At 42.0% G+C, this 15,230-nt stretch overlaps 1 protein-coding gene across 4 annotated transcripts in view; it reads right to left on the bottom strand.

Moving 5' to 3' along the window:
* The window catches only part of Phactr4 (phosphatase and actin regulator 4), an 80,879-nt gene that overhangs the window by 42,318 nt on the left and 23,331 nt on the right, over positions 1–15,230 (bottom strand). For 2 of the 4 annotated variants that reach the window (XM_087904532.1, XM_087904535.1), the window contains exon 1: positions 12,644–12,899. The exons of the other annotated variants lie outside the window; for them this stretch is intronic. In XM_087904532.1, the coding sequence (XP_087760658.1) occupies positions 12,644–12,689 (46 nt within the window). In that variant the 5' untranslated portion in view covers positions 12,690–12,899. Of the gene's footprint in view, positions 1–12,643; positions 12,900–15,230 lie in introns of those variants that run through there. 4 annotated transcript variants of the gene reach the window in all.

Raw genomic sequence — 15,230 nt, 5'->3', positions numbered from 1 at the left:
ACCCAGGCTGGCTTTGAATTCATTTGTAGCTAAGGATGATCATGAACTGGTCCTCCATGGTCTTCCCTTCAAATGCAGGATTACAGGTGCAAGCCACACCCGGCTTCCCTCCTATTTCTATTCTTCCTCTTCCCCTCTCCCCTCCCTACTCTCAGTGACAAACTGCATATTATTTCAGTGACTCACATCTGTCCAAATATTTAGAATCAGTCCAACTGCTTTTATAATATACAGGATCCCCAGGAAGTGGCACCATAAATCCTTTCAAAAACTCTCCAGCTAGGTGTGATGGTATCCGCCTATAATCTTAGCACCCAAGAGGCAAAAGCAGGAGGATCAAAAGTTCCAGGACAGCTCAATGAGCAGGGCTGTCTCAAAAACAAGGGCAGGGCTGTCTCAAGCTCTTAGGTGAGTGTGGCACTGGCCCTAGGCCCTGCATACAGCTGAGAAAAGAAAAACTGCAAATATTCAGGGGTCTCAGGTCCACCCAGTTTGTTACCCCAGCCCCAGATTCTTATCTGGAAATCTCACATATGTTATAAGAGACAGAGGCAGACATGTTCTGACTCAAACTTGACGCCTTTGTTGAGGAAGCTGAAGATCCCATGTCACAGTGCTCTGCTCACCAAGCCTGTCCCGTGGGGTAGTGAGATCCCCCTGCCTCTGTGTCCCATCTCACTCACATACAGTTCAAATCAAAAGGAAGCATAGGCTTGTTCGTTTGGCGGTTTTGCTTGTTTTTTGAAACAGGGTCTCTCTGTGTAGGGCTGATTGCCCTGTAGTTGAGGACCTATGTGAACCAGTGGTTCTCAACCTATGGGTCTCAATCCCTTTAGAGGGGTTGGTCAAACAACTCTTGCACAGGGTCCATCTAAGACTATTGGAAAACACTGGTATCTCCATTACAATTCATAACAGTACCAAAATTACAGCCATGAAGTAACAACAGAAATAATTTTATAGCCGGGGTCACCACAACAGGAGGAACTGTACTAAAGGACCAAAGCATTAGGAAGGTTGAGAACCACTGACGTAGATCAAGCTTATCTGAAACTCAGAGATCTGCCTGCTTCTGCTGCTTCTAACCACACTTACACTACGTTTCAGATACACAGCAGTATATATTACTATACCAAACACTTGGTGCATACCTGCAACCTCAGCATTTGGGAGGTTTGGACAGGAGGATTACTTGAAGTTCAAGACCAGCCTGGGCCACAGAGTGAGCTCCAGGACACAGAACTATAGTGAGATCCTAACTCAAAAGTAAAAAAGCCAGAGAGATGGTTCTATGGGTAAAAGCCTACTGAGCAAGCCTGATGACCTGAGTTCTCTCACAGAAGAGAGAACGGACTAACTGCCTCCCAAAATATACCGCACACTTAACAATAAACCAAGTAATAAGCAGCGAGAGAGATGGCTCAGCGGTTAAGAGCATTGCCTGCTTTTCCAAAGGTCCTGAGTTCAATTCCCAGCAACTACATGGTGGCTCACAACCATCTGTAATGAGGTCGGGTACCCTCTTCTGGCCTGCAGGCATACATGTAGACAGAATATTGTATACATAATAAATAAATAAATATTAAAAAAATTAAAGTGATAAACAAGTGCATCATGAGCAGGACCCAGTGGCTCACACTTATGATCCCAGTACTGTCACTATGGGGATTGAGGCTAGAGGATTACAAATTTAAGGACAGCATGGGCTATGTATATGCAAGCCTTGTCTCAAAACAGACAAACCTAGAACGATGTACATTGTGACGTGGTTGGGTGTAGTGCAGTGTTCCAAATATGCCAATCAGGTCAAGTTGGTTCACTGTGTTACACAATCATTAACACCCTGACTGGTGTGCTGTCTGCTTTTTCCAACAACTGTTGGGAGAGGCACTGTGACATCTTCAGCTATGAAATTAATTGGTTGCTTTTCTGTGTGACAAGGTCCGTTGGATAATTGTAAATTTAGTTATGTTTTCTTCTTTAATGTTTTTTTCTTTTTGGTTTTTTGAGACAGGGTTTCTGTGTAACAGTTCTGGCTGTCCTGGAACTCCTGTAACCCAGGCTGGCTTTGAACTCATAGAGATCCACCTGCCTCTACTTCCAAGTGCTGGGATTAAAGGTGTCTCAAAAAACAAATGTTTTAAAGAAATTAATATTACCTTAGATTTAAAGGAATGGAAGGGTATTTTGTCTTCGTAAATGTTTGCATCATGGTTTGCCTGGTGCCTGGGGGGCCTAGAAAGAGTTGGCTCCCAGGTGACTGAAGTGGCAACAGTTGTGAGCTCTTGTGTGGGAGCTGGGATCTAATCCTGGTCCTCTTTACCACTGAGCTATTTTTCACCCCTTTAATAGATTTTAAAATTATGTGTATGTGGGGCTGGAGAGATGGCTCAGAGGTTAAGAGCACTGGCTGCTCTTCCAGAGGTCCTGAGTTCAATTCCCAGCAACCACATGGTGGCTCACAGCCATCTGTAATGAGATCTGGTGCCCTCTTCTGGCCAGCAAGCACTTAGACAGAACACTGTATACATAATAAATAAATAAATAAATAAATAAAAATTATGTGTATGTGTGTGTGCATATGTGCTTATGTAGGTACCTGTAGAGCCCAGAGGAAGGTATCAGATCCCCTGGAGCTGGAGTAATAGGAGGTTGTGAGCCACTCCCTGTGAATGCTTAGAACCAAATTTGGATCTTCTGCAGAGCAGTGCACTTACTTAACATGAAGCCATCTCTCTAGCCGAGATGATTTCCTCCTGAATGGACCCATTTTTATTAAGAAGAAAATTCCTATACATTGTAGAAATACTTTTACCTCAATTTTAGTTTCCTATTTCATTTGATAACTGACTTTTTGCTCCCTCAAAACAAGGTCTAGGCTGGCTTCAAACTCGTGTTCCTCTGCTCAACTTCTCAAGCACTGGTATCACAGGGGCACAGTGCCATACCTAGTCAGCCGTCTCTAGCTGGAGTACTTAGTCCACCTACATTTGAGATTTCCACTGTCAGTATGGCTTTATTTCTGTTGTTTGTATTTGTCTTGTCTTCTACATCCCTGACTTATTAATCTACGTGGATTTAGACCTTTATTGCTTCCTGAACAATGAAAGACTCTTATTTAACTTTAACTTCTGGGCTAGTGTCACATATTTCACTTCTAAATACAAGTAACAATAAACCATAGAAAATATTTTATTGTTTTAACAAACAATACTGTTGTATTTTCTATATATCATTTATGAACTCTTTCTTTCTGCAATTCTGTTTTCATCAAGGAGAAATTTGTTTCTGAAGATATTTTCAGTTGTACGTTTTTGGTTTTGTTTTTTCATTCAAATGGCTTTTGGAGACAGGGTCTCAAGTGGCTGATATTGACCTTGAACTCCTGAATCTTTTGCCTCAACCTTCCAAGTAGCAGGATTACAGGCATATACTACCTTTTAGTTCTTTCTTTTTTCTTCTGTTGTATTGAATAAACCTAGGGCTCTGAGCTTGCTAGTTAAGTGGCCTATCACTAAGCTACACCTATGCCTTACTTTGTTTAATTTTAGCATTTTACAAATGTGTGACAGGGCTAGAGAGTTGGCTCAGAGGTTAAGAGCACTGGCTGTTCCTCCAGAGGACCCAGGTTTGATTCCCAGCACCCACATGGTGGCTCACAACTCTCTGTATCTCTAGTCCCAGGGGCTCTGATGCCCTCTCCTTGGCTTGGGTACCAGACACACACAAGGTACATGCAGACAAAACAACCATACATGGACTAGAGAGATGGCTCAGGGGTTAAGAGTACTGTGTGCTCTTCCAGAGGTCCTGATTTCAATTCCCAGCAACCACATGATGGCTCACAACCATGATCTGGCGCCCTCTTCTGGCCAGCAGGGATACGTAAGAAATAAATAAATCTTTAAAACAAAACAGAAACACCCATACATATAAAAATTAAAAAATTCTAATTTGTGACAAAATGGGGATATACATTGAAATCTCTCTAACTTCAAAGTCTGTGGCCCTTTTTTTGATCATGCTGCTTTTTATTTTCATTTTTTATATTTATTCTTTTCACAAACATTACATGCTAACTGCAGTTTTGCCTTCCTCCATTCCTCCCAGTTCCTCCCTCTCCCCCAGATCTACTTTTTATTTTAATTTTAAATCTGTAATCTTATTGTATCTTATTATAACTTCTTACATCTGTTTCATTTAATAACAAAGGCTTGCAGCATACAGTTGACAGAGGGCAAGGTAATACACATCTGTAATCCCAGCATTTGAGAGGCCAAAGTAAGACCAAACATCCAAGGTCACCTGGGGTATATGAAACCATATCTCAAAAAACAAAAACTAAACAGCAACAACAAAACACACACCAAAATGTAATATATATAACATTATATAATTCTTGTTTTCACAACTACCTACATAGGTTATTAATCTCAAGTTCTATATAATATCAAATTTTATAAAGGGGAGGAAAAGATTGTTTAGCAGGTATAGGCACTTGCTGATAAGGCTGACGACCTGAGTTTGATCCCTGAGACCCACATGGTAGGAGATCATAGACTTCGGTAAGTTGTCTTCTGACCGTCACAGGCACAATGTACATGTGCACATAGACACACATAAATAAATAAGTTTTTAATTTAAAAGGTCTAAATTAAATTTTCAATTTAAAAGGTCTAAATTATGAAGTTAGATTCAAATTAAATTCTTTTTACAAACTAATTTGTCATCCAGTTATAAGTCATTCAAATGGCCAGTGATACTTTAACATGTCTTTATTCATGTATCTAAAGAAGGTTTATTTTGTTATTTGTTTATGTAGGTATGCATGGAGGCCGGAGAATCATTGCCCAGAAGCCATTCACTTTATTTTTTACTTTCTTAAAAAAATTTTATTTATTTATTTATTATGTATACAATATTCTGTCTACATGTATGCCTGCAGGCCAGAAGAGGGCACCAGACTCCATTACAGATGGTTGTGAGCCACCATGTGGTTGCTGGGAATTGAACTCAGAACCTTCGGAAGAGCAGGCAATGCTCTTAACCTCTGAGCCATCTCTCCAGCCCCCTTTTTTATTACTTTTATTTTAGTTGATGTGTATGAATGTTTTGCCTGTATATTTATCTGTACATGATATGCATGCTCTGTACCTGAAGAAGCCAAAAGACGGCATTGGATTCTCCTGGAACTAGACTCATAGATGACTAGTAGCTACAATATGGGTGCTGGGAATCAAACCTGGGTCCTCAGGAAGAGCAGCAAGTGCCCTTAACCATTTCTCTGGTCCCTTTTCTTTTCTTTTTTCCTGTAGACAAGGTCACACATGCAGCCCTACCTGCCCTGGAACTTGCTATGTAGAGCAGGTTGGTCTGGAACTCACAGAGATTCATCTGCCTCTGCCTCCCAAGTGCTGGGATTAAAAGTATGTGCCACCAATGACCAGCGGTGTTTTTTGTTTGTTTGTTTGTTTGTTTATTTGTTTTGTTTTGGAAGACAGGATTTCTCTGTGTAGCTCTTGGCTGTCCTAAAACTTGCTTTGTAGACCAGGCAGGCCTTGAACTCAACTCAGAGATCAACCTGCCTCTGCTTCCTGAGTGCAGGGACTGAAGGTGTGCATTCGCATGTGTGAGCACACACACATACACACATTTATTTTTAAGCAAAGACAGGCTGTCAGGATAGTCAGCAGAAGAAGGAATTGGCTGTGCAAGCCTTAAGGGATGAATTCATTCTCGGAACCTGTGGTGGGAAGAGAGCCTACTCCTTCAAACTGACCTCCACACACATGCCATGGCATAAAGGATGCTCCCTGCCCCAAAATAACTAAATACCTAAAATAAAGTAATAAATTAAATAAAAAAAACACTAGAGGGGCTGAAGAGCTGGGTTATCAGTTAAGAGCACTAGTTGCTCTTCCAGAGGACCCAGGTTCAATTCCCAGCAACCACATGGCAGCTCACAACTATCTGCAATTCCAGTTCCAGGGGACTCGACACCCATGGCATAAATGCACATAAAATAATTTAAAAAAAAACCCACACAATAGAAGTTGGCCATGATGATACATGCTTATAATTCAAACACTTCAAAGACTGAAGAAGGAGGTTAGCTGCTGTGGGATAATGCTCTTGTACACTGTAAAGATTTGTCACTCATATTGATTTAATAAAATGATGATTGACCAGTAGCCAGGTAGGAAGTATAGGTGGGACAACCAGACTAAGAATTCTGGGAAGAAGGGCAGAGAGTCAGTCACAAGCCAGACACAGAAGAAGAAAGGTAAGAGTGCCTTAGTGAGAAAAGGTACCAAGCCACGAGGCTAAACACAGATAAGAATTATGGGTTAATTTAAGTTGTAAGAGCTAGTTAGTAAAAAGCCTGAGCAATAGGTCAAACAGTTTATAATTAATATAAGCCTCTGTGTGTTTCTTTGGGACTGAACGGCTGCAGAACTGGGTAGGATAGAAACTTCTGTCCACCGTTAGCTGTATCTTTGAGGAATAGCCTAAGGTACATAGTCCAAGGCTAGCCTGGACTTCATAGCAGAAACCTTGTCTCAAAACAACAAAACCAAGCCATACATTTTAAAACTTTATATCTACAGGTATTCATTAACTATTTGTAAGTTATACCTATGCATAACTAAATAAAGAAAATAATAGGATTAAACAATACACCCTAGATCAAAGACTGTATAATTTTATATATTTCTATTTGGTAGTACCAGTGATTGAAACCAAGGCCCCCTGCATGGCAGGGAAGCACTCTACCAGTAAACTCTACCCCTAGCGTTCTTTCCATTTATTTTGAGAAGAGGCTTCACTTGCCCAGACTGGCCTCGAGCTCACTCTCATCTCAGCTTCCAAAGTACCTGGTCTTACAGATGTGTAGCATCACACCTGGCCTACAACCAGCTCTAACTCACCTATGACGGAGGCTAAATATAGTCAGGCAACAGAAAAAAACAGAACGCAAGTCTCCGACACTCCTTCACTAGATTTGTAATAAGTAACTAATTACCGGGTTTATTTTAATTTCACGTCTATCATTTGTACCTTATCAATTTCAAAAATTATTAATTGTTAATTTTTGGGTATTTTTGTTGTAAGTGATCGTGTCATCCATCCCCCCACACTCACTGGATATGAACTTACGTGCATGTGCACATGCCAGGGCGTGTGTGGAGGTCAGAGGAAAACCTGAAAGAGTTTGCTCTCTGCCTTTTTTTTACTACTTTTATTTTTTTTTTACTTTTTGGTTTTCTAAAATAGGGCTTCTGGCAGTCCTGGAACTCACTTTGTAGACCAGGCTGGCCCTGAACTCACAGAGATACGCCTACCTCTGCCTCCTGAATGTTGGAATTAAAGGCGTATGCCACCAGTGCTGGCTTGTTCTCTCTTACCAGTGAGTTCCAGGATCAAACTCAGGTCATCAGATTTGGGCAACAAGTACCTTTGCTAGCTTGGCAATGTTTTTGGTCCTTTTTGGATTTTTTGTTTTATTTTATTTTTTTTAAGATAGGGCCTCACTCCCCAGCCCTGATTGGCCTGAAATTTAATATGATCCTCCTGTCTCAGCCTTCAGAACTTTGTAAACAGCATAATTTATGTTACTTTGCACAGTACTTAACACATTTTTTGTTCTGTAAAAGAGGCTTATTTTGGGATTTACGGAGTAGTTCAGAAAAGTGCAACAAAATTAGAGAAAACAAAATGTTTCACTAATGAACAAAGTAGCCTTTGTGCAGAGAAAGTCTTCAACTTCTGGAGATCTCACACAGCCTTGACCCACGGGAATTAGAATGCACTGGACGGAGGGACAGACAGATAAGGTCTCTGCATTTTTAAGTACAGGCAGACCTGAGTCTGCCTCAGGAAAATGTATTTTCAGTCACAACTGCAGCAAGAAGGATGCAGGCTGGGGTGCAGCTGAGTGGCAGAGTGCTTGCTTAGCCTGGTACAAGCCCCACACCAAACAGAAAATGACAACTGTGTCACAGCTCAGCAACATGACAAGTAGACTTAATGGCATCTGACTGCTGACGGGGGGGGGGGGGGGCGCGGGGCTGTTTGTGTTTGGATTCCCAGCACCCATGTAAAAGACAGCATGGTAACTTGTATCTATAACCCAGCACTGAGGGAACAGGGGTGGAGTCAATAGGACCCTGGAGCCCATTAGCCAGATAGTCTACTCAGGTTCAGGAAGAGATCCCGTCTCAATAAATAAGATAGAATAGCCAGCGAAACTGCTCATAATGTAAAAGCATTTGTCAGACAGCCATAATAACCTGAGTTCAACCCCCAGAACCCTCAGTGCAAAAGAAATGACTCCTGAAAGTTGTCCTCTGACCACACATGCACTGTGGCATGCATGTATCGCATTCACACAAAACACAAACATACACAAGCTCACATTTTCAAACATGTTTTATTAAAGGGTACAGGGGAGACCAGTATGATGGCATCTGCTTTCTGAGGTCAGGCTGGGATTTCAAAGCCAGTCAGGGCTACAAAAGTGAGACCTTGTCTTTTGTCTGTTTTGAGACAAGGTGTCTCTCTGACTTAGAGTTTCTATTGCTGAGAAGAGCATGGCAACTCTGTTTGTTTGTTTTTCTGGTTGAGACAGGTTTCTCTGTGTAGCCTTGACTGTCTTGGAACTCAGTCTGTAGGCCAGGTTGGCCTTGAACTCACAGAGATTCACCTGCCTCTGCTTCCTGAGCACTGGGGCTGGGATAAAGGTGTGTGCCACCACTGCCTGGCTACCATGACAGCTCTTATAAAGGAAAACATTTAATTGGGCTGGCTTACAGTTCAGAGGTATAGTCCACTGTCATCATGGTAGGAAGCGTGGTGGCACACAGGCAGACATGGTGCTGGAGAGGTAGTTGAGAGTTCTATATCCAGATCAGAAGGCAGGATAAAGAGACTGGGACTCACCAGGCCTGGCTTGAGCTTCTGAGACCTCAAACACACCCCTAGTGACATACTTCCTCCAAGAAAGGCACACTTACTCCAACAAGACCACACCTCTTAATAGTGCCAGTCCCTAAGGAGCAAGTATTCAAACACATGAGTCAACAAGGGTCATTAATATTCAAATCACCACAGTGTCACTGTGTTCCTCTGACTGGCCTCCAATAGTATGCAGATCCTATGATATGGAACTCACAGAAATCTGCCTGTTTCAGCCTCTTAACTACTAGGTTTTAAAGCATGTACCACTAAGACCCCAACATAAAACCTTTTCTTAAAAAAAAAAAAAAGGAAAATGGGTGGGGTGGGGCTCAGACTCTAGTCACCAAAGTAGAAGGTCTACTTCATGGGTGGCACAGGGTAGAAGTAAAGAACAGACTCTGGTGGGTTGTCCTCAGACTTCCACAAAAGTACATGGCCTACACATGTACACACACACATATATGTACACACATGAAAACAGAAGAGTGACTGAGAAGGTAAGCGACATTTACCTCAGGCCTCACCAGCATGCATTCATGAATATATGCATATGCACAACACCACACACACACACACACACACAGAGCTTCTTTTTTAAAGAAAAAAGAAATCCAGGCGGTAGTAGCGCATGCTTTTAATCTCAGCAACTGGGAGGCAAAGGCAGGAGGATCTCTGTGAGTTTGAGACCAGTCTACATATCTTAGTATATTTATCCTTCTAAAGAATCTTGCGTGGCCTTCTAAACAGTTGCCTACTGAAACATTTCCTAAACACTGGAGAGATAGCTCAGCAGCTAAGACTAAGTCTGACTCCTGCTCCCACCTACCTGCATCTCCAGATTTGGGAGACCCAGTGCTCTCTTCTGGCCCCAGTGGACACCAAGCACATGTGGTGCATAGACATGCAGGGCAAAACACCCATACAAGTAAAATTTAAATTTCTGTTTGTTTGGTTTTCAGATAGAGTCTATCTACATAGCCCTAACTATCCTGGAACTTACTCTGTAGACCAGGCTGGCCTCGAACTCTCAGAGATCTGCCTGTCTCTTCTGGTATTAAAGGCATGTGCCACTACCACCTGGCTAATTTTTTAATTAAAACATTTTATTTATGATTATTATTATATATGTAATATTTTTAAAGATTTATTTATTATGTCTGTATGTCTGCCTGCAGGCCAGAAGAGGGCACCAGATCTCATTACATATGGTTGTGAGCCACCATGTGGTTCTGGGAATTGAACTCAGGACCTCGGGAAGAAAGAACAGTGCTCTTAACTGCTGAGCCATCTCTCCAGCCCCATGTAATAATTTTTTTGCCACGATTAGTATCAAATCTAATCCAGGGTTTCATGCATACTAGAAAGTACTTTATGCCAAACTACATTTCCATTCTCCCCAAATTTTTTTGTTTTTGTTATAGTGGCAAAACTGATTTCTTCTTGTTCCTGAGACAGTGTTTCAGGCTGCCCAGGTAAGCCTGGCACTCAGTATGTAGCTAAGAATAGCCTTGACCTGATCCTCCTGCTTCCATCAGAATGTTAGGATTACAGCTGTGTGCTGCACCCAAGTTTATGTGGTGCTGGGGATTGAACCCAGAGTTTTGTGCAGCTAAGATGAACACCCTCCATCTAGAGTATGCTCTTGAGCACCTTGGGTAGAACTCAGTTCCCCCCCTTTTTTCCACTTCCATAGTATAGATAAAAGCCTGCCATTACTTGAGACCATACTATATTTGTTAGAGAAGAACAATGGAGCAGCAATCATAGGAAAAGTGGACCCTGCAAAAGTGGGTAATTATCACATATAGGAGAAGGTTGATTCTAGGAGCAAAAAAGCAACATTGGAAGGGTAAGGAGGCAGGGGTTGTGGTTTGAAAAAATATGGCCCCCAAAGGGAATGGCACTACTAGGAGGTGTGGCCTTGTTGGAAGAAATGTGTCACTGTGGGGGTGAGCTCTGAGGGCTCCTTTGCTCAAGCTTCCCTCAATCTGACAATCAGTCCAATTCCTGTTGCCTGCGAGATGTAGTAGCATTCTCGGTTTCAGCACCACGTCTGCCTGCACACCGCCATGATCCCCGTCATGCTGATAATGGACTACACTTCTGAAAGAGTAAGCTGACACCCCCAATGAATGATTTCCTCATGAGCTGCCCTGATCATGGCGTCTCTTCATAGCAAGAGGAAACTCTAAGACAGGGTATCTCTACTTTGTTTTTTTGATTTTTAAGAATTACTTAATTAAATTTTTGTGTGTGGGAGACAGGGTTTCTTAAAACCTAGGCTGGCCTAAAACTTGAGCTCCTGATCCTCTGGCTTCTGCCTCCAAGTACTGGGGTTACTAACGTATACCCCATCCAGCAGCCCCTATGTTTTAACTTATTTTCCCAAGCTGCAAAGTAGTTCTAGAGGGTTTCTTACATTTTTCTGTATACCCTTTTCTATAAAGCCTTTCACTTTCTTAAACAATAAAGTACTGAACTGATAAAGACTCAGCCTAGTGGTCAAAATAAAGCAAGAAACTGGATCAGCTAACTGGAGTACTCCAGTCTGTGACTGGGTACGCGCTTTGTCATCCGTGTGCACAGGTTCAGGAAACCCTGAAAAACTTTCCCTGGAAATCAGAAACTAAATTGCAACAAGGGAGAAGCAGCACCTGCTTCCCCAGACTGCTACGCTTTTCTTTAGTCCCCGCCACATTTCACTTTATGTTATTGAGATTTTGTTTTGTTTTATTTTGTTTTGTTCTTGAGACAGGGTCTCAACTGAGTAGCCCTGGCTAGCCTGGAACTCACTGTACAGATCATCTGCCTCTGCCTTCTTGATACAGGGATTAAAAGTATGCATCATGTCCATCTTAGACTTTTTATTTCTTAGCAAAGAGAAAACAAAATAAAGCCAATACCAAACCAAAACAGAAAAACAGATTAAAGAGGCTTCCTGATGCTTCCTAAACCAGTTAACCTATAAACCTGTTTTCCTAAACAGCACATTTGTCCAGAAATAACCTAAATGCTTTCTCCCACTCGACTTTTTCCAATCTTCTTTGTTAAACCATTTACTCTCGTCATCAAATACAAAGCCCTACAAAGGTAGCAGAATGTGCCGCCAGGATGACGGTCAAGCTCAGCACCTCACACTACTCACAGATCCCAGCTGCCCGGTCTGAGCTAGCCCCAGACAGTAACACTTCAGTAGTTCACACAGCACAGTGCCTTCTGAGGAGCAACTCTGATACAATAGAAAAAGCCTATGACTGGCTTGGGAAAGATATAACAAGTCTAAAACTCAAACTCAGTATTAAAACGCTCTTGCTTTTATAATTTGGCAGTTTTATTTCTAGATCACACACTTAACAACTGCCCGAACCTGCAAAATATCAGCAGGTACCTCTGACCTCTACGGAACAGCTCCTGTAACTTTTATTTTCTACATAGACAGGGAATCAACAAGTATGGAAACTCTTAACAATATAATCTAAAACACAGGGCTCCAGAGAGCAGGTAAACAAGACTGTGAGGGGCAAACAAACTTGAGTGGAAACAACTTAAAAGGTTTCATTCATTTCTCCCAAACTTTTAGAAATGTGCCAAAGTCTTGCATTCCAATTTCTAAGAGACAGCGACTTCGGCTGTAAACCTGACTCGTTCCTGCCAAGATGTCTATTTCTCTGTTCGTATTACTCACCAACTGCATCTGGATTTACCGGTCTGGAGACATCAGCTTGCCCCATGATTATAATTGTCTTAGATGTATCCCACGACAGCAAACTATCCCGGACAAAAGCAAACTTCTCTTAAAAGACAAATCCACACAGGGACCAGCAATCCTGTGTTACTGCCAACGGCCAGGAAACGGCATGAGAGCTGGAGTTTCTGCTTTCCTGTCTCCTGGGCTCCCGGCCACTCGCGGCTCTCACAAATGTCTTCACACCGACTTTCTTCACACAGGAATGCCTGTCATTCCAGAGTGCACAGTGTGTAGAGCTCCGGTGCGGAAGGGGAGGAGACAGCCAACCACAATCGGGCTGCCGGGCGGCACAGCCCAAAAGCCCACACCTCCTCTTCCTGACTTTGAGCTTGGTTGGAAGCCACTAGACACAGAAGATAGGGAGCCTGCCCCAAAGTACAGCAGAGACCCTAGACATTTAATCACAACAAGACATCCCACATCGTCAGCAGGGCTCAAATAACTGTCTCATGTGAGTTTCAGAGGCATATTTTAGATATGAGCTTATTTATAAATCATCCAGTTATTCTAGAATTTCTGTGTTGTATATGGACTGATTATTTGTTACCTCCCCATCCACCCACACTGTAGAACACCTTTCCTGTGTGTGTGTGTGTGTGTGTGTGTGTGTGTGTGTGTGTGTGTGTGTGTGTTGGGGCTGAAGGGATGGTTCAGCAGCTAAGAGCATTTGTTGCTCTTATAGAGAACCTGGGTTCCATTCCTAGCACATACATGGCAGCTTACCACCACCACCCACCACACATAATTCCAGTTTCAAGGGATCTAACACCCTCTTTTGACCCCTGTAGGCACCAGGTACATGGACCAGATACATACATGCAGGCAAAATGTACATAAAATAAGCCCTCAAAAGCATATATACATATATATCCTAAATTCTTTGGAATCTCTGAAGTAAAAATGTATGATTATTTAGCACCTTCCCCACTTTTTGAGACAGCTTCATGTAGTCTAGGCTGGTCTCAATTTGGACTAAGTAGTCTTGCACTGATCCCCCTGCCTCCATTTCCCAAATGCTGGGATTTAGGGTGGCACTGCAGGCTCGTGCTACTATATGTAGTTATACGATGCTGGGATGGAGTCAGAGCTTTTGTGTAGTCTAGGCACTAGTCCAGCAACTAAGCTACATTCCAAGTTCCTATTTTAAAACATTTTAATGACATTTATTTGTGTGTGTGCTGCACATGCATATACCTGTAGACGTCAGAAAAGACATTTTTCACCATGTGGATCCTGGAGATGGAACTCAGGTTAAAAGGCTTGGTGGCCAGCATCTTTCCCTGCTGAGCCATCTCACTGGTCCCCTAACCCTATTATCTACTTTGTGTGTGTGTACGCACACACACACACACGTGCTTGCATGGTGTAAATATGTGCATGTGTGCATGTATGCAGAGACTCGAATGGAACCAGAGGTTGATTGATATTGGTCTGTCTTTCTCAGTAGCATCAACAATCTCTGGGCATGAGAGCAAGCACTGAACCATCTCCCCAGGGTCTTATTATCAGTTTTGATATAGGAAATAAACAACAGAAAAATCACAATAATAACAAGAAAATAACTAAAATGCTAAGGGGTAAGTATAAAGAAAAAACAAAGAAACACTCAGGCAATATAATACAGTAACAGTCTGGTTGCCAGGCTTGAGATAACTGTAGTAGTGGCACCTGTTAGTGACTATCTCACACCCCTGGTAGAAGGCTTTTCTACTCATTGGTGCATATTCTTCACTGTGTTTTTCATTTGTGTAAACTGTTCCTTTAGCCTGGAATTTCTTTTTCAAAACCAAGTGGGGAGGATCTGCCCACCCTTTAAGAACAGGCTCAAACGTTCCTTCCTTCACCAAAGTCTTTTCTTAGCCACATTAACAGAATTCTAATAAAAATTTACTAAATACTGATTATGTGCCTAACACTGTGTTGGCATCAAAAAAAGGTTTTTCCCTAAGTGCTTATAGTAATAGGAACTACAACGGAATATAATGAGCACATAGGCAACATGCAAATATATACATGAGTGTGTGTGTATGCATGTGTGGGTGTGTGTGTCTAGAGGAAGCCAGAGAATGTACAATCAAGGTGAGAAAAATGAACAAGTATCAAGAGACAGTTATTGAAAAGACAAAGAACTGATTGTCTGCGACACTGGTACAAACCAGCACTTGGAAGTAGAGGCAGAAGTTCCAGGCTAACTTGAACTACGTGGTAAAACTATCTCAAAAAACTCAAAGAAAACAATCAAACAAAAAGAATGGACAAAACCAATGGTTCTCAACTTTCCTAATTCTGTGACCCTTTAATATAGTTCCTTGTGTTGTGGTGATCCCCAACCATAATATCATTTTCATTGCTACATCATAATTTTAATTATGCTACTGTTATGAACTATAATGTAAATATCTGTGTTTTCAGATGATCTTAAGTGAACCCCGTGAAAGAGTCGTTCAACTCTCCCCACCCCACCCCACCCCACCTTCCAAAAGGGGTCAAGACCCACAGGTTGAGAAGCTCTGAACTAGGCAAT

Source organism: Myodes glareolus, chromosome 3 (assembly GCF_982192425.1).
Source record: "Myodes glareolus chromosome 3, mMyoGla1.1, whole genome shotgun sequence".
NCBI lineage: Eukaryota > Metazoa > Chordata > Mammalia > Rodentia > Cricetidae > Myodes > Myodes glareolus.
This window is presented reverse-complemented; position numbering and strand designations above follow the sequence as displayed.